Source organism: Bombina bombina, unplaced genomic scaffold (genome assembly GCF_027579735.1).
Source record: "Bombina bombina isolate aBomBom1 unplaced genomic scaffold, aBomBom1.pri scaffold_1269, whole genome shotgun sequence".
In the NCBI taxonomy this organism is placed as follows: domain Eukaryota; kingdom Metazoa; phylum Chordata; class Amphibia; order Anura; family Bombinatoridae; genus Bombina; species Bombina bombina.
Window position 1 is genome coordinate 35,278 of NW_026512949.1, and position 22,223 is coordinate 57,500.

General features: G+C 39.9%; 1 protein-coding gene across 1 annotated transcript in view; it reads right to left on the reverse strand.

Annotated features, from left to right (window-relative positions):
- Positions 1 to 310: 310 nt before the first annotated feature.
- LOC128644615 (zinc finger and BTB domain-containing protein 40) overlaps positions 311 to 22,223 on the reverse strand; it is a gene marked incomplete at its 5' end in the record, with an annotated part of 33,427 nt that continues 11,514 nt past the window's right edge. The window contains one exon of the mRNA XM_053697161.1: positions 311 to 2,233. Within this exon, the coding sequence (XP_053553136.1) occupies positions 2,018 to 2,233 (216 nt within the window). The remainder of the gene's footprint in view (positions 2,234 to 22,223) is intronic.

Below are 22,223 nucleotides of genomic sequence, written 5' to 3' on the forward strand. Positions count from 1 at the left end.
TTTAATTTTGACTATACTATTCCTTTAAATATGTGGTAGCAGGCTCACTTATGCAAACCTGCTCCACATAGCCCAAAAGGGTGCAAATGCAGAAGAACGTACATACAACACAGCAACCATGTATGGTCTCCTAGATCTCACATCCAGCATTGGTACAGGTTTAGGCAATGTTTCAAGGCAAGGGCTCTAAATTTATGGTTCATTGTAATCTATTTTACTTTCCTTTTATCAATATCAAACATCTTTAATAAAAAAAACATTCTCTATTAAAAAACCCCCCAAAAAAAACAATTATACAGTGGAGCAAAAGTTCTTTGAAAACATATAAACTTTAATAAGTTAAAGTACAATATTAGTAAAGCAATTAGGTCAATCAGTTCAGGGCAAACAGGGCACGTATTGTATGTGTGTAACGACACAACAGTACTGGTCCAAGGAATATGTTTGAACATAGCATTTCAGTTTCCTAAAAGATATTGTTACTGTGTGAATACATATATGTTTATGTTTTAGTATTTATAACAAAAAAAAAAAAAAATATCAGTGTTTACCACAGAACATTTTGCCAGCCAGATAGCACTGTGAAGTAGCCAGGAAGGGGCAGTGTAATACTTTCTAATATTTTAACATTTTCTGCAACTAAAGCACAAATTGCATAAATTTAACATAAATTTATTTAATGATAATCTGAGCAATAAGTAATGAAAAATATTATTAGCTAATTTTAGCCGGGTAATCAGTAAAATCAGCTAGTTGGTGCATCAATTAAAAAGGTCCTGGGGGAAACACTGACTTTCGGTGTGTTCCTAATTAATCAGTCTAACAGATATTTTCTTCCACACAGACAGTTTGAGAAACAAAAAATAGGAAAAAGTGTTTACAATTTTCCTGTACTGAAAAAAAAGAGAAAAGATTTTTTTAGATTTGCAAAAGTGATTTTTTTTATACCTAATGAATTCAAAGATTCTGATCTTTGAATTGGTAACAAACGATACAATTGGAGTAATACATCCTTTACCACATTCTAGTAATATACAAACACATTACATCAGATTATGCAACTGAAATTACAATAAACTCTTAGGAAAGAAATATTTGTGTGTGCAAAACTTACTCCTGTACTCACCATAAATGTAGACCTAATATATTTTATTTGCTTGTGATTTTCCAAAGAAAAAAAAATACACTATTTAAAATTAGAAGCTTTAATTGCAGACCTATGAGGTTAACTGCAATAGAAACTAACAATATGTGATAAGCATATGATAAATGAAATATTTACAAATTTGGAGTTCAAAGTGAATCTTAAATTATAAAGTATACCTGAATTAGCAATGGTAGAATATTTTTAGCAGGCAGTTCTTCCATAGGAAGAAGCTATAGAAAACGTTTTCAACGTATAGAAAAAAGTAGAAAATCAAACTGTATGCAAAACATTTAATGCAATTGACTATTGTGAAGGCTCATGCTGTAATAATTTAACAATTAGTGGGTTTAGATTTTTGTTTTATACAGCTCTAAATTAAATTATGCACATTTATGCATAGAAGACTGGAATTCTATTTTACGGATTGCTCCATAGATATTTAACATGTCCTTGTAGTTTTGGAAATAAATATTATGCTCTCTGGTATTTTGCTTGATCACCATTATATTATATTATGACTACTTAAACTATGCTGCATAAAAAAAAATATATATATCAGTAAAATTGGAAAACCATTTATTATGATGAACTTGGGTATAAAAAAAAAAGGTGACTGAAAAAAATGTCTTGCAATACAAAAATTAATTGAGCAGAGGTCTGGAAAAAGGGAGAAACCCCCCTCCCCCCAGAAAACTGAAAATCCAAAAATTTGGAAATTTAATTAAAATACAAAAAAAAAAGAATAGAAATTGCAATCATTTTTGCAAATGGTAAAAAAACAAAACAAACGTTTTCCTATACAACCAAAATGAAAATCCAAGTGTGAAGAAAGGATTTTGAAGAAATGTCATCTCTGCGCTGGTTGCCAATCTAGCTTTGAGTTCTTTGTGTTACTCCAGTTACTGAGTCTCCACAAATAAGAGTAACTGTCCCATCCAATAAATCCTCCATACTGACTGCCACCAGTTCTGTAGCTGCTTGATTGGTCTGAGAATCTGGTAATGCCACAATTACTTGGGAGCTTGACAGTTGAGATTCATCTAAGGTTATTACCTGCTCAGCAGATGCTACTTGATCCTGAATAACCTAGAAATATTAAATATTTGTTATGTATTAGTTATTTTTTATTCAATTAATAAAGGGCCATATCACAGACACAGGTTACATGCAAACTAGTAATATAGGGAAAACACAATGTAGCTTTTAGATTTCATGCAAATTAATTTTTTCCTAAACAATATACTAATGTTAAACTTTGAAAGAAATAAACAAAAAGTTAAAATACTGTTTTGTAATAGTTTTTTGAGCGTAGTCATTTTCTCTCTTGGTGGGGAAGGACCTAGTCATTTTCTTTCATGCTATTGGATTTGTTGAATATAGGAGGGTAGGAATAATTGATAGAGAGACATGGAGAATGTATGCATGGCTAACAGAAACAAAAATGTATGTCTACCGGATAAATTAATTTCTTTCATGATCATGAGTCCACAAGTCATATGTGGGAATCCACATCCTGACCACTGAGAGGAGGCAAAAGACACCCTAACGTCAGACATTTTAATCCCTCCCACTCCCCATGACCCTGAGTTATACATGTAGCCAAGTACATAGGGGAAAAAAGAAAGGAAGTAAAGATAAAGTGGGGCAAAAAAGGTCAACTGCCACTACCTGAACAAAAAGAAAGGTCGGGGCTCATGTGCTGCGGAATCTGCTGGCCTTCTACAAATAACCGATAATAATAACAATGTACTCTCACTTTCATGAACAAAATAAATTTATGGTTATGGCTTCTGCAAGCATAAATTATTTTTTATTTCATCAGATGGTGAGACAGTATACAAGTCGTCATGTGTGAGAATCTATACCCAAGCAGTTAAGTCCATGAGACCACAATGAAATAAGGGCGGACAAACCGTGAAGGCAGGACGTTACTGACCAGGCACTACAGCCTAAAGAACGCCCAAAAGCAGCCTCAGAAGAAGCAAAATGATAAACTTAAAAAAAAAAAAAGTGTGCAAAGAAGTCCAAGTATCTGCCTTGCAAATCTGAAGCCTAATTATAAAAGGCCCAAGAAATAGCAACTGGACTTGTAGAATGAGCAGTAACTCATTCAAGGGGGAGTTTCCCCGCATCCAATCCTTGTGAATTAAGGCTTTAAGCTAAAGTCAGAGCTGTAGCTTTCTGACCCTTGCAAGTCTCAAAAAAAAAAAGAAGAAAAAAAAAAAAGAACAAAGTCTGAAAACGTTTGTGGCTTCCACATAATATTTAAGAGCTCTCACGACGTCCTAACTGTGAAGATGACCCTCCTTAGAATTCCTAGGAGCTGGACAAAAAGAAGGAACCACAATTTCATGATTAATAAATATCTGTAGATACCTTAAAGGGACATTTAACACCTGATGAAAATCCCTAAAACCTACTTTTTCTTATTAATAAAAATAAAATAATCACTGCTGACTATTTTATATGCTCCTCTTACCCCAAACTGTTGAAGGATATTGTTTTAAAGTACAAAACTGATCCACTGCTGGATTGTCCTATGTAAGCTGCCATATTGCAACGCACACTGCTGGCAGGGGCACAGAAGTCACATGCTCATGATGTAGTCAAGTGACACACACGGCTATATTACATACAGTATACTTAGAGGATCACATCTGTGTGAGCTGCTGTGACTGAAGAAACATATTTATTAGAGGTTAAATGTATTAGATTTAGCCATGTATGTATAATACACATCATATGCATCTTAACTTAAATAAAATGATTATTAAGTACTGTGTATTTGTGTATCTAACTCCCCCCACAGTTAAAACTTCAAACTGCCCACAAGTTTTATGTTTTAAGAAAAGCCGTTTTCTGCAGGCACTATTATCTGTGTAATTTATTTGTTGTAACCTCCGTGGGGGAAGAGGGAGGCTGTGACGCTGCATCCTGAGCTGAGAGAGAAATGGTAATAGGAGTTGTGAGTGGATGGAGAAGGCTATTGAAAGAGGAGAACAGAGGTTTTGAGTTTGAAGAAAGAGTAGAGGTAAGAGTAGAGAAGTAATCATGCTTAGAGAGAGGTTAAGGGCAGAATAATAGGCATTCAAGGTGAACTTGTAGTGAAGTCAGCGGAACACAGAGATTTTGTCGTTCGGCAGGGACATCTGCGTAGGTAACGCATCAGAGGAGTATGCAAGGGCTGATGATGAGTGTGTGACTTCTGATCTATGGTAGGAGGGACCAAATTGTCAAGGACCAACGTAAGAGTGGAGCTGTAGAAACAGATTAATCAGGGCAGGAAGGCAGAGAAAATGGAAGAGAGCAGAGAAAATGGAAGAGAGCAGAGGTTGAGAGATGTTTCTGATCGAGTGACTTAAAATACCAGTAATTACAATAGATTTGCATAATCAACAAATGCATGATAAAAAGACAATGCAATGGCACTTAGTCTGAATTTAAAATTAGTAGATTATTTTTTTGACTATTTCAGTTAAATCTATTTCCACTTCTTCTGTATCTTGTGACAGCCATCAGCCAATCACAAATGTATATACGTATATTCTGTGAATTCTTGCACATGCTTTATTAAAGTCTTTGGCTGGGGTGTCTTTGCCTCCTCCTGGTGGCCAGGTGTTGTATTTTCCCAACAATAAGGAATGAAGTTGTGGACTCTCCCTGCCTTATGGAAGGAAAGGGTCCTGAGACTCAGAACCTTATAGTAAATCTTACGAGTAACAGGTTTACGAGCCTGAAGCATAGTATTTAGAACTCAGAAATTCTACACGCAGAAGCAATAGTCAGCAAAGAAAGAACCGACCAAGATAACAATTTAATGTTAACAGTATGCATAGGTTCAAACTGAGCCTTCCTATAGTGATAAAAGGCAAAGAATGACTGGGTGATAGGGGAAGTGGGAGGGATATTAAAGTCTTTGGCTGGGGTGTCTTTGCCTCCTCCTGGTGGCCAGATGTTGTATTTTCCCAACAGTAAGGAATGAAGTTGTGGACTCTCCCTGCCTTATGGAAGGGTCCTGAGACTCAGTACCGATCATCGGAATAAGTCCTCAGAGTCAGAGAAACCCCTATCATCAATGGGTAACAGAGTGTCTGTCGCTAAGGGAAGTCCCTGGTGAGCTAAATGCCAAAGGGGACACACCTGAGGATCCATACAAAGTAAACACAAACTGGAAAAGTGACAGAGGATCTCCCTTCTAGATTATCAGTTAAGAGTACACAGGCATGAGATGCACAAATTTGCTCCATTACTACCAGTAAGGAAACTGTTTAAGTGTCAGAGATGGACAGTGTTTATACCGCCTATTTTTTTCAAATAGTTAACCCTGGAGGGAAGGAAAAGCACAATGTAAAACTGATTAACCCTCAAGAGGTAAGCAGTAACCATAAACATAAGGCACTGTTCAAATAAGTGGTGAAAAATTGTAAAGTAAAGGTGCTTACCTGTCCACATTTCACCTGTGATATTTCTCACTGAGAAAAGGCCTTTCACTGCCGGCTTATAACACCTTGTCTACCCCTCTAACCGACAGAATATTGCAAGGAGGAAATGGAACTCAGACCTTATAGTAAATCTTACGAGTAACAGGTTTACGAGCCTGAAGCATAGTATTTATGACTTTCTCAGAAAAACCACGTCTAGCCAAAACTAGGCATTCAATCTCCAAGCAGTCAGCTTCAGAGAATCTAGATTTGGATGAAGGAAAGGGCCCTGAATTAGAAGGTCCTTCCTCAGTGGCAACCTCCACGGTGGAAGAGATGACATCCTTATCAGATCTGCGAACCAGATCCTGCGAGGCCATGCAGGAGCTATTAGGATCACAGATGCTCTCTCCTGTTTGACACGAGCGATGACTTGTGGAAGAAGAGCAAATGGAGCAAATAGGTATGCTAGATTGAAGATCCAAGGAACCACCAGAGTGTCTATCAAAATGGCTCGAGGATCCCTTGACCTTGAACCGTACCTTGGAAGTTTGACGTTTTGGTGTGAAGCCATCAGATCCAACTCTGGAACCCCCCACCTGAAGGTTATAATTGTGAAAACCTCTGGATGGAGAGCCCACTCTTCTAGATGAAAAGCCTGCCTGCTCAGAAAATCAGTTTCCCAGTTGTCTACCCCTGGGATGTAGATGGCAGAGAGATGACAATCTAGAGATTCCGCCCACTGAAGAATGTGAGTCACTGCCTTCATTGCTAAGGAACTCTGAGTTCCTCCCTGGTGATTGATGTAGGCCACTGAAGTGATATTGTCCGACTGAAATCTGATAAACCGGAGCAAGGCTAGTTGAGGCCAAACTGTCAAAAGCATTGAAGATTGCTCTCAACTCCAAAATGTTTATAGGAAGAGAAGACTCTTCCTGAGTCAACAGACCCTGCACCCTTAATGATCCCCAAACTTCTCCCCAGCCTAAAAGACTGGCATCCGTGGACCCAATCACCCAGGAAGGTCTCTGGAAACACGTTCCCCCGAGACAGACGATCCTGAGACATCTACCACAAGAGAGAGTCTCTTGTTAGTGGATCCAGAACTATCCTCTGCAAAAGATTTGAATGGTCTCCATTCCATTGTCTGAGCATGCAACGGTCTCAGATGAAACCGAGCATAAGGAATGATGTCGATAGAAGCTACCATCAGACCAATCACCTCCATGTATTGAGCTTCTTATGGATGGATCACAGACTGGAGAGAAAGGCATGAAGCAAGAAGTTTTGATTTTCTGACATCCATCAGAAAAACCTTCGTTGACAGAGAATCTATAATTGTTCCCAAGAAACATATCCTTGTATCTGGAACAAGGGAACTCTTCCCCAGATTCACTTTTCACCCATGGGAACGTAGAATAGATAACATCTCTGTATGAGATTTAGCTAGATAAAAAATATAATTTATGCTTACCTGATAAATTCATTTCTCTTGTAGTGTAGTCAGTCCACGGGTCATCCATTACTTATGGGATTATATCTCTTCCCTAACAGGAAGTTGCAAGAGGATCACCCAAGCAGAGCTGCTATATAGCTCCTCCCCTCACATGTCATATCCAGTCATTCGACCGAAACCAGACGAGAAAGGAGAAACCATAGGGTGCAGTGGTGACTGGAGTTTAATTAAAATTTAGACCTGCCGTAAAAAACAGGGCGGGCCGTGGACTGACTACACTACAAGAGAAATAAATTTATCAGGTAAGCATAAATTATATTTTCTCTTGTTAAGTGTAGTCAGTCCACGGGTCATCCATAACTTATGGGATACCAATACCAAAGCTAAAAGTACACGGATGACGGGAGGGGCAAGGCAGGAACCTTACACGGAAGGAACCACTGCCTGTAGAACCTTTCTCCCAAAAACAGCCTCCGAAGAAGCAAAAGTGTCAAATTTGTAAAATTTTGAAAAGGTGTGAAGTGAAGACCAAGTTGCAGCCTTGCAAATCTGTTCAACAGAGGCCTCATTCTTAAAGGCCCAGGTGGAAGCCACAGCTCTAGTAGAATGAGCTGTAATCCTTTCAGGAGGCTGCTGTCCAGCAGTCTCATAGGCTAAACGTATTATGCTACAAAGCCAAAAAGAGAGAGAGGTAGCCGAAGCCTTTTGACCTCTCCTCTGTCCAGAGTAAACGACAAACAGGGAAGAAGTTTGACGAAAATCTTTAGTTGCCTGCAAATAAAACTTTAGGGCACGGACTACGTCCAGATTATGCAAAAGTCGTTCCTTCTTTGAAGAAGGGTTAGGACACAATGATGGAACAACAATCTCTTGATTGATATTCCTGTTAGAGACTACCTTAGGTAAGAACCCAGGTTTAGTACGCAGAACTACCTTGGCTGAATGAAAAATCAGATAAGGAGAATCACAATCTAAGGCAGATAACTCAGAGACTCTTCGAGCCGAGGAAATAGCCATCAAAAACAGAACTTTCCAAGATAACAGCTTGATATCCACGGAATGAAGGGGTTCAAACGGAACGCCTTGCAGAACGTTAAGAACTAAGTTTAAGCTCCACGGCGGAGCAACAGTCTTAAACACAGGCTTAATTCTAGCCAAAGCTTGACAAAAAGCCTGAACGTCTGGAACTTCTGCCAGACGTTTGTGTAGAAGGATAGACAGAGCCGAAATCTGTCCCTTTAACGAACTAGCAGATAAACCCTTTTCTAAACCCTCTTGTAGAAAAGACAATATCCTAGGAATCCTAACCTTACTCCATGAGTAACTCTTGGATTCGCACCAATATAAATATTTACGCCATATTTTATGGTAAATTTTTCTGGTAACAGGTTTCCTAGCCTGTATTAAGGTATCAATAACCGACTCCGAGAAGCCACGCTTTGATAGAATCAAGCGTTCAATCTCCATGCAGTCAGCCTCAGAGAAATTAGGTTCGGATGGTTGAAAGGACCCTGAATTAGAAGGTCCTGCCTCAGAGGTAGAGACCATGGTTGACAGGACGACATGTCCACTAGATCTGCATACCAGGTCCTGCGTGGCCACGCAGGCGCTATCAGAATCACCGATGCTCTCTCCTGTTTGATCCTGGCAATCAAACGAGGAAGCATCGGAAATGGTGGAAACACATAAGCCATGTTGAAGACCCAACGTGCTGTCAGAGCATCTATCAGCACCGCTCCCGGGTCCCTGGACCTGGATCCGTAACATGGAAGCTTGGCGTTCTGGCGCGACGCCATGAGATCCAGATCCGGTTGGCCCCAACGATGAATCAGTTGGGCGAAGACCTCCGGATGAAGTTCCCACTCCCCCGGATGAAAAGTCTGGCGACTTAGAAAATCCGCCTCCCAGTTCTCCACGCCTGGGATGTGGATCGCTGACAGGTGGCAAGAGTGAGACTCTGCCCAGCAAATTATCTTTCAGACTTCCAACATCGCTAGGGAACTCTTGGTTCCCTCTTGATGGTTGATGTAGGCCACAGTCGTGATGTTGTCCGACTGAAATCTGATGAACCTCAGAGTTGCTAACTGAGGCCAAGCTAGAAGAGCATTGAATATTGCTCTTAATTCCAGAATGTTTATTGGGAGGAGTTTTTCCTCCTGAGTCCATGATCCCTGAGCTTTAGGGAATTCCAGACTGCGCCCCAGCCTAGAAGGCTGGCGTCTGTAGTTACAATCGTCCAATCTGGCCTGCGAAAGGACATCCCCTTGGACAGATGTGGCCGAGAAAGCCACCATAGAAGAGAATCTCTGGTCTCTTGATCCAGATTTAGCAGAGGGGACAAATCTGAGTAATCCCCATTCCACTGACTTAGCATGCACAATTGCAGCGGTCTGAGATGCAGGCGCGCAAATGGTACTATGTCCATTGCCGCTACCATTAAGCCGATTACCTCCATGCACTGAGCCACTGACGGGTGTGGAATGGAATGAAGGGCACGGCAAGCATTTAGGAGTTTTGATAACCTGGCCTCCGTCAGGTAAATCTTCATCTCCACAGAATCTATAAGAGTCCCTAGGAAAGGAACCCTTGTAAGTGGCAATAGAGAACTCTTTTCCACGTTCACCTTCCACCCATGCGACCTTAGAAATGCCAGAACTATCTCTGTATGAGACTTGGCAGTTTGGAAACTTGACGCTTGTATCAGAATGTCGTCTAGGTACGGAGCTACCGCTATGCCTCGCGGTCTTAGTACCGCCAGAAGTGAGCCCAGAACCTTTGTAAAGATTCTTGGGGCCGTAGCTAACCCGAAGGGAAGAGCTACAAACTGGTAATGCCTGTCTAAGAAGGCAAATCTTAGATACCGGTAATGATCCTTGTGAATCGGTATGTGAAGGTAGGCATCCTTTAAGTCCACTGTGGTCATGTACTGACCCTCTTGGATCATGGGTAGGATGGTTCGAATAGTTTCCATTTTGAATGATGGAACTCTTAGGAATTTGTTTAGGATCTTTAAGTCCAAGATTGGTCTGAAGGTTCCCTCTTTCTTGGGAACCACAAATAGATTTGAATAGAATCCTTGCCCGTGTTCCGTTCGCGGAACTGGGTGGATCACCCCCATTAGTAAGAGGTCTTGTACGCAGCGTAGGAACGCCTCTTTCTTTACTTGGTTTGCTGATAACCTTGAAAGATGAAATCTCCCTTGTGGAGGAGAAGCTTTGAAGTCCAGAAGATATCCCTGAGATATGATCTCCAACGCCCAGGGATCCTGGACATCTCTTGCCCAAGCCTAGGCAAAGAGAGAAAGTCTGCCCCCCACTAGATCCGTTTCCGGATAGGGGGCCCTCACTTCATGCTGTCTTAGGGGCAGCAGCAGGTTTTCTGGCCTGCTTGCCCTTGTTCCAGGACTGGTTAGCTTTCCAGCCCTGTCTGTAGCGAGCAACAGCTCCTTCCTGTTTTGGAGCGGAGGAAGTTGATGCTGCTCCTGCCTTGAGGTTACGAAAGGCACGAAAATTACTGTTTAGCCTTTGATTTGGCCCTGTCTTGAGGCAGAGCATGGCCCTTACCTACAGTAATGTCAGCGATAATTTCTTTCAAACCGGGCCCGAATAAGGTCTGCCCCTTGAAAGGAATATTAAGCAATTTAGATTTAGAAGTCACATCAGCTGACCAGGATTTAAGCCACAGCGCTCTGCGCGCTTGGATGGCGAATCCGGAGTTCTTAGCCGTAAGTTTGGTTAAATGTACGACGGCATCAGAAACAAATGAGTTAGCTAGCTTAAGAGCTTTAAGCTTGTTCATAATTTCATCCAATGGAGCTGTGCGAATGGCCTCTTCCAGAGACTCAAACCAGAATGCCGCCGCAGCAGTGACAGGCGCAATGCATGCAAGGGGCTGTAAGATAAAACCTTGTTGAACAAACATTTTCTTAAGGTAACCTAATTTTTTATCCATTGGATCTGAAAAAGCACAGCTATCCTCCACCGGGATAGTGGTACGCTTAGCCAAAGTAGAAACTGCTCCCTCCACCTTAGGGACCGTCTGCCATAAGTCCCGTGTGGTGGCGTCTATTGGAAACATTTTCCTAAATATAGGAGGGGGTGAAAAAGGCACATCGGGTCTATCCCACTCCTTGTTAATAATTTCTGTAAGCCTCTTAGGTATAGGAAACACGTCAGTACACACCGGTACCGCAAAGTATTTATCTAGCCTACATAATTTCTCTGGAATTGCAACCGTGTTACAATCATTCAGAGCCGCTAATACCTCCCCTAGCAATACGCGGAGGTTCTCAAGCTTAAATTTAAAATTAGAAATCTCTGAATCCAGTCTGCCTGGATCAGATCCGTCACCCACAGAATGAAGCTCTCCGTCCTCATGGTCTGCAAATTGTGACGCAGTATCGGACATGGCTCTCTCATTATCAGCGCGCTCTGTTCTTACCCCAGAGTGATCGCGCTTACCTCTTAATTCGGGAGGCGAAGGTACTGACACGTGAGGAGAGTTAGTCGGCATAACTTCCCCCTCGTTGTCTGGTGATAATCTCTTTACATGCAAAGTTTGACTTTTATTTAAAGTGACATCAATACATTGAGTACACAAATTTCTATTGGGCTCCACATTGGCCTTTAAACATAGTGAACAAACAGATTCATCTGTGTCAGACATGTTTAACCAGACTAGCAATGAGACTAGCAAGCTTGGAAAATACTTTCAAATAAATTTACAAGCAATATAAAAAACGCTACTGCGCCTTTAAGAAGCACAAAAAGCTGTCACAGTTGAAATAACAATGAACCAAATTAGTTATAGCAACCAAATTTTTACAGTAAGTGTATAAAGTTAGCAGAGGATTGCACCCACCAGCAAAAGGATGATTAACCCCTTAATACCCAAAAACGGATAACAATTGTAATAATTAACATTTTTATCACAGTCAAACACACTGTCACAGGTCTGCTGTGACTGATTACCTCCCTCAAAACGAACTTTGAAGACCCCTGAGCTCTGTAGAGACGTCCTGGATCATGGAGTATGAAATAGGAAGACTGTGACTGAATTTTTACTGCGCAAAAAAGCACTAAAATAGGCCCCTCCCACTCCTATTACAACAGTGGGGAAGCTCAGTAAACTGTTTCTATGCAGAAAAAACGATAGCCATGTGGTAAAAATCATGCCCAATAAGTTTTATCACCAAGTACCTCAAAAACGATTAACATGCTAGTAAACGTTTTGAATATGTATTTTAAAGTTATGAAGTGTTATTAATAAGCCTGCTACCAGTCGCTTTTACTGCAGTGAAGGCTCATACATTACTTCAGTATTAACAGTATTTTCTGAGTAAAATTCCATTCCTTAGAAAAATACTTCAGTGTACACACACACACTCATCAGCCTGATACCAGTCGCTACCACTGCATTTAAGGCTGAACTTACGTTATATCGGTATTAGCAGTATTTTCTCAGTCAATTCCATTCCATAGAAAAATAATTTACTGCACATACCTCCTTTGCAGGGGGGCCCTGCATGCTATTCCCCTGTTCTGAAGTTACCTCACTCCTCAGAATGTATGAGAACAGCCAGTGGATCTTAGTTACGTCCGCTAAGATCATAGAAAACGCAGGCAGATTCTTCTTCTAATGCTGCCTGAGAACAAACAGCACACTCCGGTGCCGTTTAAAATAACAAACTTTTGATTGAAGAAATAAAACTAAGTTTAAAACACCACAGCCCTCTCACAACGACCTATCTTTAGTTAGGTTGCAAGAGAATGACTGGATATGACATGTGAGGGGAGGAGCTATATAGCAGCTCTGCTTGGGTGATCCTCTTGCAGCTTCCTGTTAGGGAAGAGATATAATCCCATAAGTAATGGATGACCCATGGACTGACTACACTTAACAAAAGAAAGATGGAACCACAGCAATGCCCTGAGACCTGACCACTGCCAAAAGAGCCCCCAGAACCTTTGTGACAATTCTGGGAGCCAGAACAAGGCCAAATGGAAGGGCAACAAACTGGAAATGTTTGTTTAGGAAGGCAAACCTCAAATACTGGTAATGATCCCTGTAAATGGGAACATGAAGATATGCATCCTTCAGATCTATAGTCGTCATGAATTGACTCTCTTGAACCAAAGGAAGAATGGATCGGATGGTTTCCATTTTTAAGGATGGAACCCTGAGAAATTGGTTTAAACACTTTAGGTCCAAAATGGGATGGAAAGTGCCCTCTTTTTTGGGAACTACAAAAAGATTTGAATAGAATCCTAGACTCTGTTCCTCCTATGGATGATAGGTCCTTTACGCAATTTAAGAAGGCGCCTCTCTTTATTTGGTTCGCAGATAACCTTGACAGGGGGAACCTGCCCCTGGGAGTACAAGATTTGAATCCTATTCTGTAACCGTGGGATACTATTATCTATGTGATCCAAAGTATGTAGTCCCAAAACCGGTAAGTATAAAAAGTTCCAATCTTTATTTTCCAGGCATATAAAAACAGCAAACGGTACAGTCCAGCTACAGTACAGCACAAACTGACCAAGATTTAACACATCAAGAGGGAGAGAAGCTGCGCTCCGCATGCAGCAGACATGTTTCGTGCTTACCAAGCACTTGTTCACTGCTTAAAGGAGCAGCAGCTGCCTTCCACTTAAATAGGCTACAGCTGTGACTAAATTTAAAGATACATAACACACACTTACATTTAGAGATTTAAAATAATTGTCTATTTTTAAAGATAAAATGTATCCTGAGCTTGTCTCTCAGGATAATGCTGTCCAGGCCGTGCCTCAGTTACCTCCTCAAACGTCCCATTCTATTTCACATGAAGTGCCCTGCGGTTTTAGCTTGCAGAGCTCTGTCGTTAAAATCTTGGTCTGCAGATGCTACATCCAAGTCTAAGCTTTTATCTTTGCCTTATAATGGCAAAACCTTGTTTGGTCCAGGTCTGGCTGAGATTATTTCTGACATTACAGTTGGAAAGGGTTCTTTCTTTCCTCAGGATAAGAAGAATAGACCTAAGGGTTCTCAGAGTTCTAATTTTCGTTCCTTTCGTAACTTTAAGGGACAAAAGTCTTCCTCTTCCAAATCGTATCTATTCAAATCCTCTTGTTGGTCCAGTCAACCTTGAAATAGGGGGAAGCAAACGAAGAAGTCTTCCACTGATTCCAAATCAACATGATGGGGCCGCCCCGATCATGTAATGGATCAGGTGGGGGGAAGGCTTTCTTTTTTTCCGGCAGGCTTGGATACGAGATGTCCTGGATCCTTGGGCCATAGATAATAGTAACAAGCAAACAAACAAACCAGCAGTGCGCTCTTTCCTCCCTCACCGCATAAGGCAGTACTTCCGGTATTCGGCACACAGGAGAGTGGGGATGACGTCAAATCACATGGACCAGTAAAGGAACTGCAGCGCATCCGTCCCATACGCAAAAGAAGTAAGTGATCCAAAGTACAAATTGTAGTCCCAAAACCGGTAAGTATAAAAAGTTCCAATCTTTATTTTCCAGGCATATAAAAACAGCAAACGGTACAGTCCAGCTACAGCACAGCACAAACTGACCAAGATTTAACACATCAAGAGGGAGAGAAGCTGCGCTCCTCATGCAGCAGACTTGTTTCGTGCTTACCAAGCACTTGTTCACTGCTTAAAGGAGCATCAGCTGCCTTCCACTTAAATAGGCTACAGCTGTGACTAAATTTAAAGATACATAACACACACTTACATTTAGAGATTTAAAATAGTTGTCTCCTTCATACAATGTGTATAACTTATATAAATATATAAACATCTAACTAAATAGTGTAGGATAACAGTAGTAATGATAGGCATATATAATTCTTTAAATAATAATTACACTGTGATTACAAAATATTCTAATATTAAGAGAAAGATTTGGTTCATGAAATAGCAGAACTCATTAATCTTAACTAATGTCCTTATTTAATCCAAACAGGTAATAGTATATAACTCAATTTGCAAAATGCCCATCAATGCTCTATAATTAGGTTTAATCATGTATATACAGATCCCTATATGCAAAGATCTATATCCCTCCTTAGGTTTAGACCATGGGGCATAGACGTATTTAAAGTGAATATCCAATAAACCTCTCTTAGATTAAGTTTATTTTGTCTATTGCCCCCTCTTCTCCATCGTGGAATATGGTCAATACCTTGCAAGGACAAAAGTGACGCATCAGAATTGTGAAATGTTTTAAAATGTCTTGCAATCGGGGTCTCAGAGTCTGGATCCTCTATAGAACGCACATGTTCAAGGAAACGCTCTTTTAGCGGTCTTTTAGACCTCCCCACGTACTGTTTGGAACACCCACTACATGTTAAAAGATAAATGGTGTGTGTAGTAACACATGTTATGTAAAACTTGATGTGATGTGTTTTTCCAGTATTAGTAGAGGTAAAAAATTCACCTTCATTCACAGATTCACAAGTTTTACATATTCTGTGTCTACATTTAAAAAAGCCTTTTCTTTGTTTAAGCCAACAGTTCTGTTTTACTCTGGGTAGATCAGAAGGGGACACATAATTGCCCAAAGTTTTTCCTTTTTTGGAGATAAATTGGCAACCTTTTATACTTACCGGTTTTGGGACTACAATTTGTACTTTGGATCACTTACTTCTTTTGCGTATGGGACGGATGCGCTGCAGTTCCTTTACTGGTCCATGTGATTTGACGTCATCCCCACTCTCCTGTGTGCCGAATACCGGAAGTACTGCCTTATGCGGTGAGGGAGGAAAGAGCGCACTGCTGGTTTGTTTGTTTGCTTGTCTCTACTTCTCCGTCCTGATAGCAGTTGCTGCCTCTCTGAAAAAGGAACCCTCACAAAGAAAGGCTATAGTACATACCGTGGATGCATCGGCTGAAGATGAGATGGTGAGTTTTGTTCTAATCCATTCCTATTGAGCACAGCAGCATATTACATGTAAACTGTACAGCACATTTAAACACTGACCGGAATGATTAACTGAAATTTGTATACACGCTAAACTCTATACTAATATGGATAACAGTGAGGAGGAGTCTTATGTACTAACCAATTTTGAAGAGACTGTCACACAATATGATATTGAGGATGAGGTGGTATATACCATTGACACCTTGTTTTATGAAATTGACGCTTTGAGGAAAAAAGACTTAAAATTGGAGTTGGACATTAAGACTTTCCTTATATACAAAAATAAACATATCCCTAGAGGACTACGTATCAGAAAGTTCCCCTCCTTCAGAGTGATTGATAATAATTTCATGATAAAATGGAACATTATATTGGATACATGCTCATTTGCTTTAATAGATCTGCTTATAAAATATAAACAGAAACAAAGAGTGGATCTCTTGGTTGAAATTAAAGATATACAAGAAAAATTAAAAACAATTCAAAAAGATCCTGATTTCAAACAATTTGAAAAAAACATGCAGACTTTTCGCCAGGAGCTTTGGGAATATAAGTCCAGGAAAATTCTTAGGGACAAACATGACTATGACCATCATTCTGTTTATAGATGGGACTCCAATGAAGGTGGGGATCCCAAAAAGAGAAGGAGGTGGTATAAAAATAAAAGGAATAAATCTAAAAAGCAGGTCAGCTTTTCTGACAATGACACCGAGTATGAAATAGAGTCCTCTGATGGTGAGAATTATGTTGAGGAGACCATCCCCACTGTTTTACAAATTCCACAAGAAATGCCATCCACCAGTGTCTCAAAAAACGAACAGCGAGAGACTTTGCCAGCAGTAAAAAAGAAAACATACATAGAGGCAAAAGGGGGAAAGGCAAAAAAACTGACTGTGGACAAGGTGGGAGAGGGGAAGGCAGAAGAGACCCTAAAGAAACAACAGAATCCCTATCAAACGAGAGCAGGGAATCGGCAAAAGAAATATGCTTAGGAGACAATAATGTTTTGAATTTGTCCAGTATACAACTTACTGCAATAGAAATAAAAGTATTGTCCAAAGGTTTAAATTTTGTACCCTCTCAGCATTTTAATTTGTTTAACACCATTGTGGATATTAACAAATTTGTGCGCAAATTAATGTTGCGCAAACATTTTGGTAATGCTGAGAGGGCACAGGATGAAACCATTAACTTAGTGAGTACTTTACCAGAGGGAAATGTCAATCAAGATAACTTGACATTTTCTGATATTTGTTGTGTCACTGATTTACAGGAACTTTTGGATGAAGATATAGTGGATACTGAAGGTTTGATAACTGAAAAAAATGTTAACTTAAGTAAATTCAAGAAAAAAAGTGAGTTTTACCCTGTACATTCTAGATCTAATGCAGTGGAAGTTTTTCAGAAAGTGGTTGAGGACAAACTAAGGGCATTAAATAGTACACCTAAACACAGTAAAATGAACCTGTCCTTCAAAGAAAGAGCTGCCTTAGACAAACTAAATCAGAATGATTCCATCACCATAAGGCCCTCCGATAAGGGAGGAAATGTAGTGGTCCTAGACAAGGTTAACTACATAAAGGAGGCCAATAGCCAGCTACAGGATAGGGAAGTGTATATAAAACTGAAAGACAACCCCACTGTAAATTTCAAAAAAGAATTGGTTGAGCTAGTTTCATATGCTAGGCACAATAACATTATTACTGAGGCCACTAAAGACAGTTTAGTCCCTGAACATTCAGTCATCCCTATTTATCACTACCTTCCCAAGATTCATAAGGACATTGTTAATCCCCCTGGACGTCCTATAATAGCCGGCATTAACTCTTTAAACGAACCCCTTTCAGATCTGATTGATAGCTTTCTTCAACCAATTGTCAAGGCACTTCCTAGTTTCATACAGGATACTACCTCTTTAATTTTAAAACTTGAGACTGTGGAATGGAAATCTAACTATAGATTCCTGGTGGTGGATGTGGCATCCCTATACACCTCAATCACACATGTTAAAGGTTTACAAGCAATAGATTACTTTTTAAACAACAAAAGTAACTTTAATCCTGCAACTAAACAGTTTCTGTTAAATTCCATTGAATATCTATTGTCTCACAACTTTTTTTATGTTCGATGGGGGTTTCTATCTCCAGAGACGTGGAACTGCTATGGGGGCTAAGTTTGCCCCCTGCTACGCCAATCTCTTTATGGGATGGTGGGAGCTTTTCCACGTCTTTGGAGATAGGAACCCCTATCGGCATAATATAGTGTTTTTTGCCAGATATATTGATGACCTGATATTCATTTTGGACTGTGCGGATAGCACAGTGGATGTTTTTTGTACATATCTTAATGACAATGACCATAACATCAAATTGGTGGGTGAACATAGTAAAGATAGAATTAATTTTTTGGATATAACCATCATTGGTAATACTGATAAAGGAGTGATAGAAACTGATCTATACAGGAAGGTAACAGCAGGCAACACTATCCTTGATTTTAACTCCTGTCATCCTAGGCATACTTTACAAGGAATCCCTAAAGGTCAATATATTAGGGCCAAGAGAAACTGTACAAATGAAAGTAATTACAAGAGGCAAGCTGATATAATTACTCAGAGACTAAAAGAAAGAGGGTATAATGAAACTACCCTAGATAAAGCACGAAAAGAGGTAGATATCATACCGAGGGCCAAACTATTGCAGTATAAAAACAAAAATAAAGATCATTTGGAGATAGGCAAACCTAAGTTTATTACAACAAAATTTGTGAAATAATAAGGGAATCCCTACCGATTTTACATACTGACCCAATCCTTAAAGGGATAGTCAGTGAAGGTTGCCAATTTATCTCCAAAAAAGGAAAAACTTTGGGCAATTATGTGTCCCCTTCTGATCTACCTAGAGTAAAACAGAACTGTTGGCTTAAACAAAGAAAAGGCTTTTTTAAATGTAGACACAGAATATGTAAAACTTGTGAATCTGTGAATGAAGGTGAATTTTTTACCTCTACTAATACTGGAAAAACACATCACATCAAGTTTTACATAACATGTGTTACTACACACACACACCATTTATCTTTTAACATGTGGTGGGTGTTCCAAACAGTACGTGGGGAGGTCTAAAAGACCCCTAAAAGAGCGTTTCCTTGAACATGTGCATTCTATAGAGGATCCAGACTCTGACATTTTAAAACATTTCACAATTCTGATGCGTCACTTTTGTCCTTGCAAGGTATTGACCATATTCCACGATGGAGAAGAGGGGGCAATAGACAAAATAAACTTAATCTAAGAGAGGTTTATTGGAGATTCACTTTAAATACGTCTATGCCCCATGGTCTAAACCTAAGGAGGGATATAGATCTTTGCATATAGGGATCTGTATATACATGATTAAACCTAATTATAGAGCATTGATGGGCATTTTGCAAATTGAGTTATATACTATTATCTGTTTGGATTAAATAAGGAGATTAGTTAAGATTAATGAGTTCTGCTATTTCATGAACCAAATCTTTCTCTTAATATTAGAATATTTTGTAATCACAGTGTAATTATTATTTAAAGAATTATATATGCCTATCATTACTACTGTTATCCTACACTATTTAGTTAGATGTTTATATATTTATAAAAGTTATACACATTGTATGAGGGAGACAACTATTTTAAATCTCTAAATGTAAGTGTGTGTTTTGTATCTTTAAATTTAGTCACAGCTGTAGCCTATTTAAGTGGAAGGCAGCTGCTGCTCCTTTAAGCAGTGAACAAGTGCTTGGTAAGCACGAAACATGTCTGCTGCATGAGGAGCGCAGCTTCTCTCCCTCTTGATGTGCTAAATCTTGGTCAGTTTGTGCTGTGCTGTAGCTGGACTGTACCGTTTGCTGTTTTTATATGCCTGGAAAATAAAGATTGGAACTTTTTATACTTACCGGTTTTGGGACTACAATTTGTACTTTGGATCACTTACTTCTTTTGCGTATGGGACGGATGCGCTGCAGTTCCTTTACTGGTCCATGTGATTTGACGTCATCCCCACTCTCCTGTGTGCCGAATACCGGAAGTACTGCCTTATGCGGTGAGGGAGGAAAGAGCGCACTGCTGGTTTGTTTGTTTGCTTGTTACTATTATCTATGGCCCAAGGATCCAGGACATCTCGTATCCAAGCCTGCCGGAAAAAAAGAAAGCCTTCCCCCCACCTGATCCATTACAGGATCGGGCGGCCCCATCATGTTGATTTGGAATCAGTGGAAGACTTCTTGGTTTGCTTCCCCCTATTTCAAGGTTGACTGGACCAACAAGAGGACTTGGATAGATACGATTTGGAAGAGGAAGACTTTTGTCCCTTAAAGTTACGAAAGGAACGAAAATTAGAACTCTGAGAACCCTTAGGTCTATTCTTCTTATCCTGAGGAAAGAAAGAACCCTTTCCAACTGTAATGTCAGAAATAATCTCAGCCAGACCTGGACCAAACAAGGTTTTGCCATTATAAGGCAAAGATAAAAGCTTAGACTTGGATGTAGCATCTGCAGACCAAGATTTTAACGACAGAGCTCTGCAAGCTAAATCCGCAGGGCACTTCATGTGAAATAGAATGGGACGTTTGAGGAGGTAACTGAGGCACGGCCTGGACAGCATTATCCTGAGAGACAAGCTCAGGATACATTTTATCTTTAAAATGTAAAGTCTTATCTAAAGATGTGGAACACAATTGCATAGGAGGCATAATCTGAGCCTCTAAACAAAGTAAACATTTAACTAAGGTAGCTGCAACATCTTGTTCAGTGCCCATAGTAGCAAAAAGTATTTGAAAATTTTCACAGAATAAACAAATTAGAAAATAGAAGTACAATACCCCACTGCAGAATGAGATCAGAAGTAAAAACGCTACCTCTATATCCTCAGACTGACTGAGGTAACTCACCACACGGGAACCAGGAGCTCCCACTAGCAACCGGATTGAAAAGAAACAAGTTAAACCCTCTGACATCCAGTCGACAGGATAATATATACCCTTAGCAGCAGCTCCAAGCAGCACGCCACTCCGCTGCTCAGGATGCTGTGAAAACCAAAGCGGAAGAGCGGAGAAACACGTGACCACAACGTCACAGGCTCCAAGTGCGCGAAACAAGCGCCAAAATTAAAAACAAAAACTGCCACACAAAATCGAAATATAAACACACCAAATCAGGGAAACATCCAGCCTTACTCAGCCTCAAAATCTAGGGCTAAAAATGAACCCCTTAAGATTCTCCTCTTCTAGTTGTTCTTTATTTTTATATTATAAAAAAAATATAAAATACACTTAGATGCCCTAATACAGCCCAAACTCAAATTCCTATACCCAGGAAATAAAGTGAGACCCATAAAAAAGATCCAAAGAGGATTAACCTCTAAAGTGCTGCCCTCAATACCTAGGAGGCAAAAGCACATACTTGTGGATCCAGCTTCAGGGCATGAACAGCTTCTAAGGTGTGACTGATACACCAACATCTGTCAGGGACCTGTAGAAAAAGAAAAACAGAGTAACCAACTCTGGTTTTCTTTTAAAGTGGTAGCATATGCGTAAGAAATAAGACAAGGACCACCTCATTACCTTCTAACTGCTTAAAGCCACCATTACTCCTACCAAGGAGATTGACGTGGACACAGCATAGCCCCAAATCCTTGCTTGCAGGGAAAAGTACCCATTAAAGGATTAATATCTTCAGACACCTTCACCATCTTCCAGTGATCAAGGCAAATAGAATGACTGGGGGCTATGGGTAAGGGAAGTAATACTTAACAGCTTTGCTGGGGTGCTCTTTCCCGCCTCCTGCTGGCCAGCTAGGCTTTTGCTTTCAGACTATTCAGTAGGAAATTAATGCCAAATATGGACGCTGAAAGCAGAGTTCGGCCATTTTCTGAGCCAGATTTCTTCTTGTAAATGTGCAACACGCCAAGATCTAAAGTTGCACAGATCTTAGTATGTTGCACGATTGCAAATACCAAAAACAAAAGAAGCTAACTTACGCCAACGGGAAGGGGTATATTGGGATAGAAAGCAGGTAGGCTTTTGAGAGGTCTCTACCTATCCCAAGCCAAGGTTTAACAAAATGCCAAATAAGTTTCTAAGAGTGTAAAAGGGAAAAATAAAAAGGCTGTCCAAAGAAAATTACAAATATAAAAAAATGGGACAATCAAGACAGTAAAAGCAAAATAAAGACTAAATGTAATATAAAAAAAGTTTGGCAGAGAAATAAAAATTATAAAACCTGAAAAAGGTGCTGCTTTTTTTTT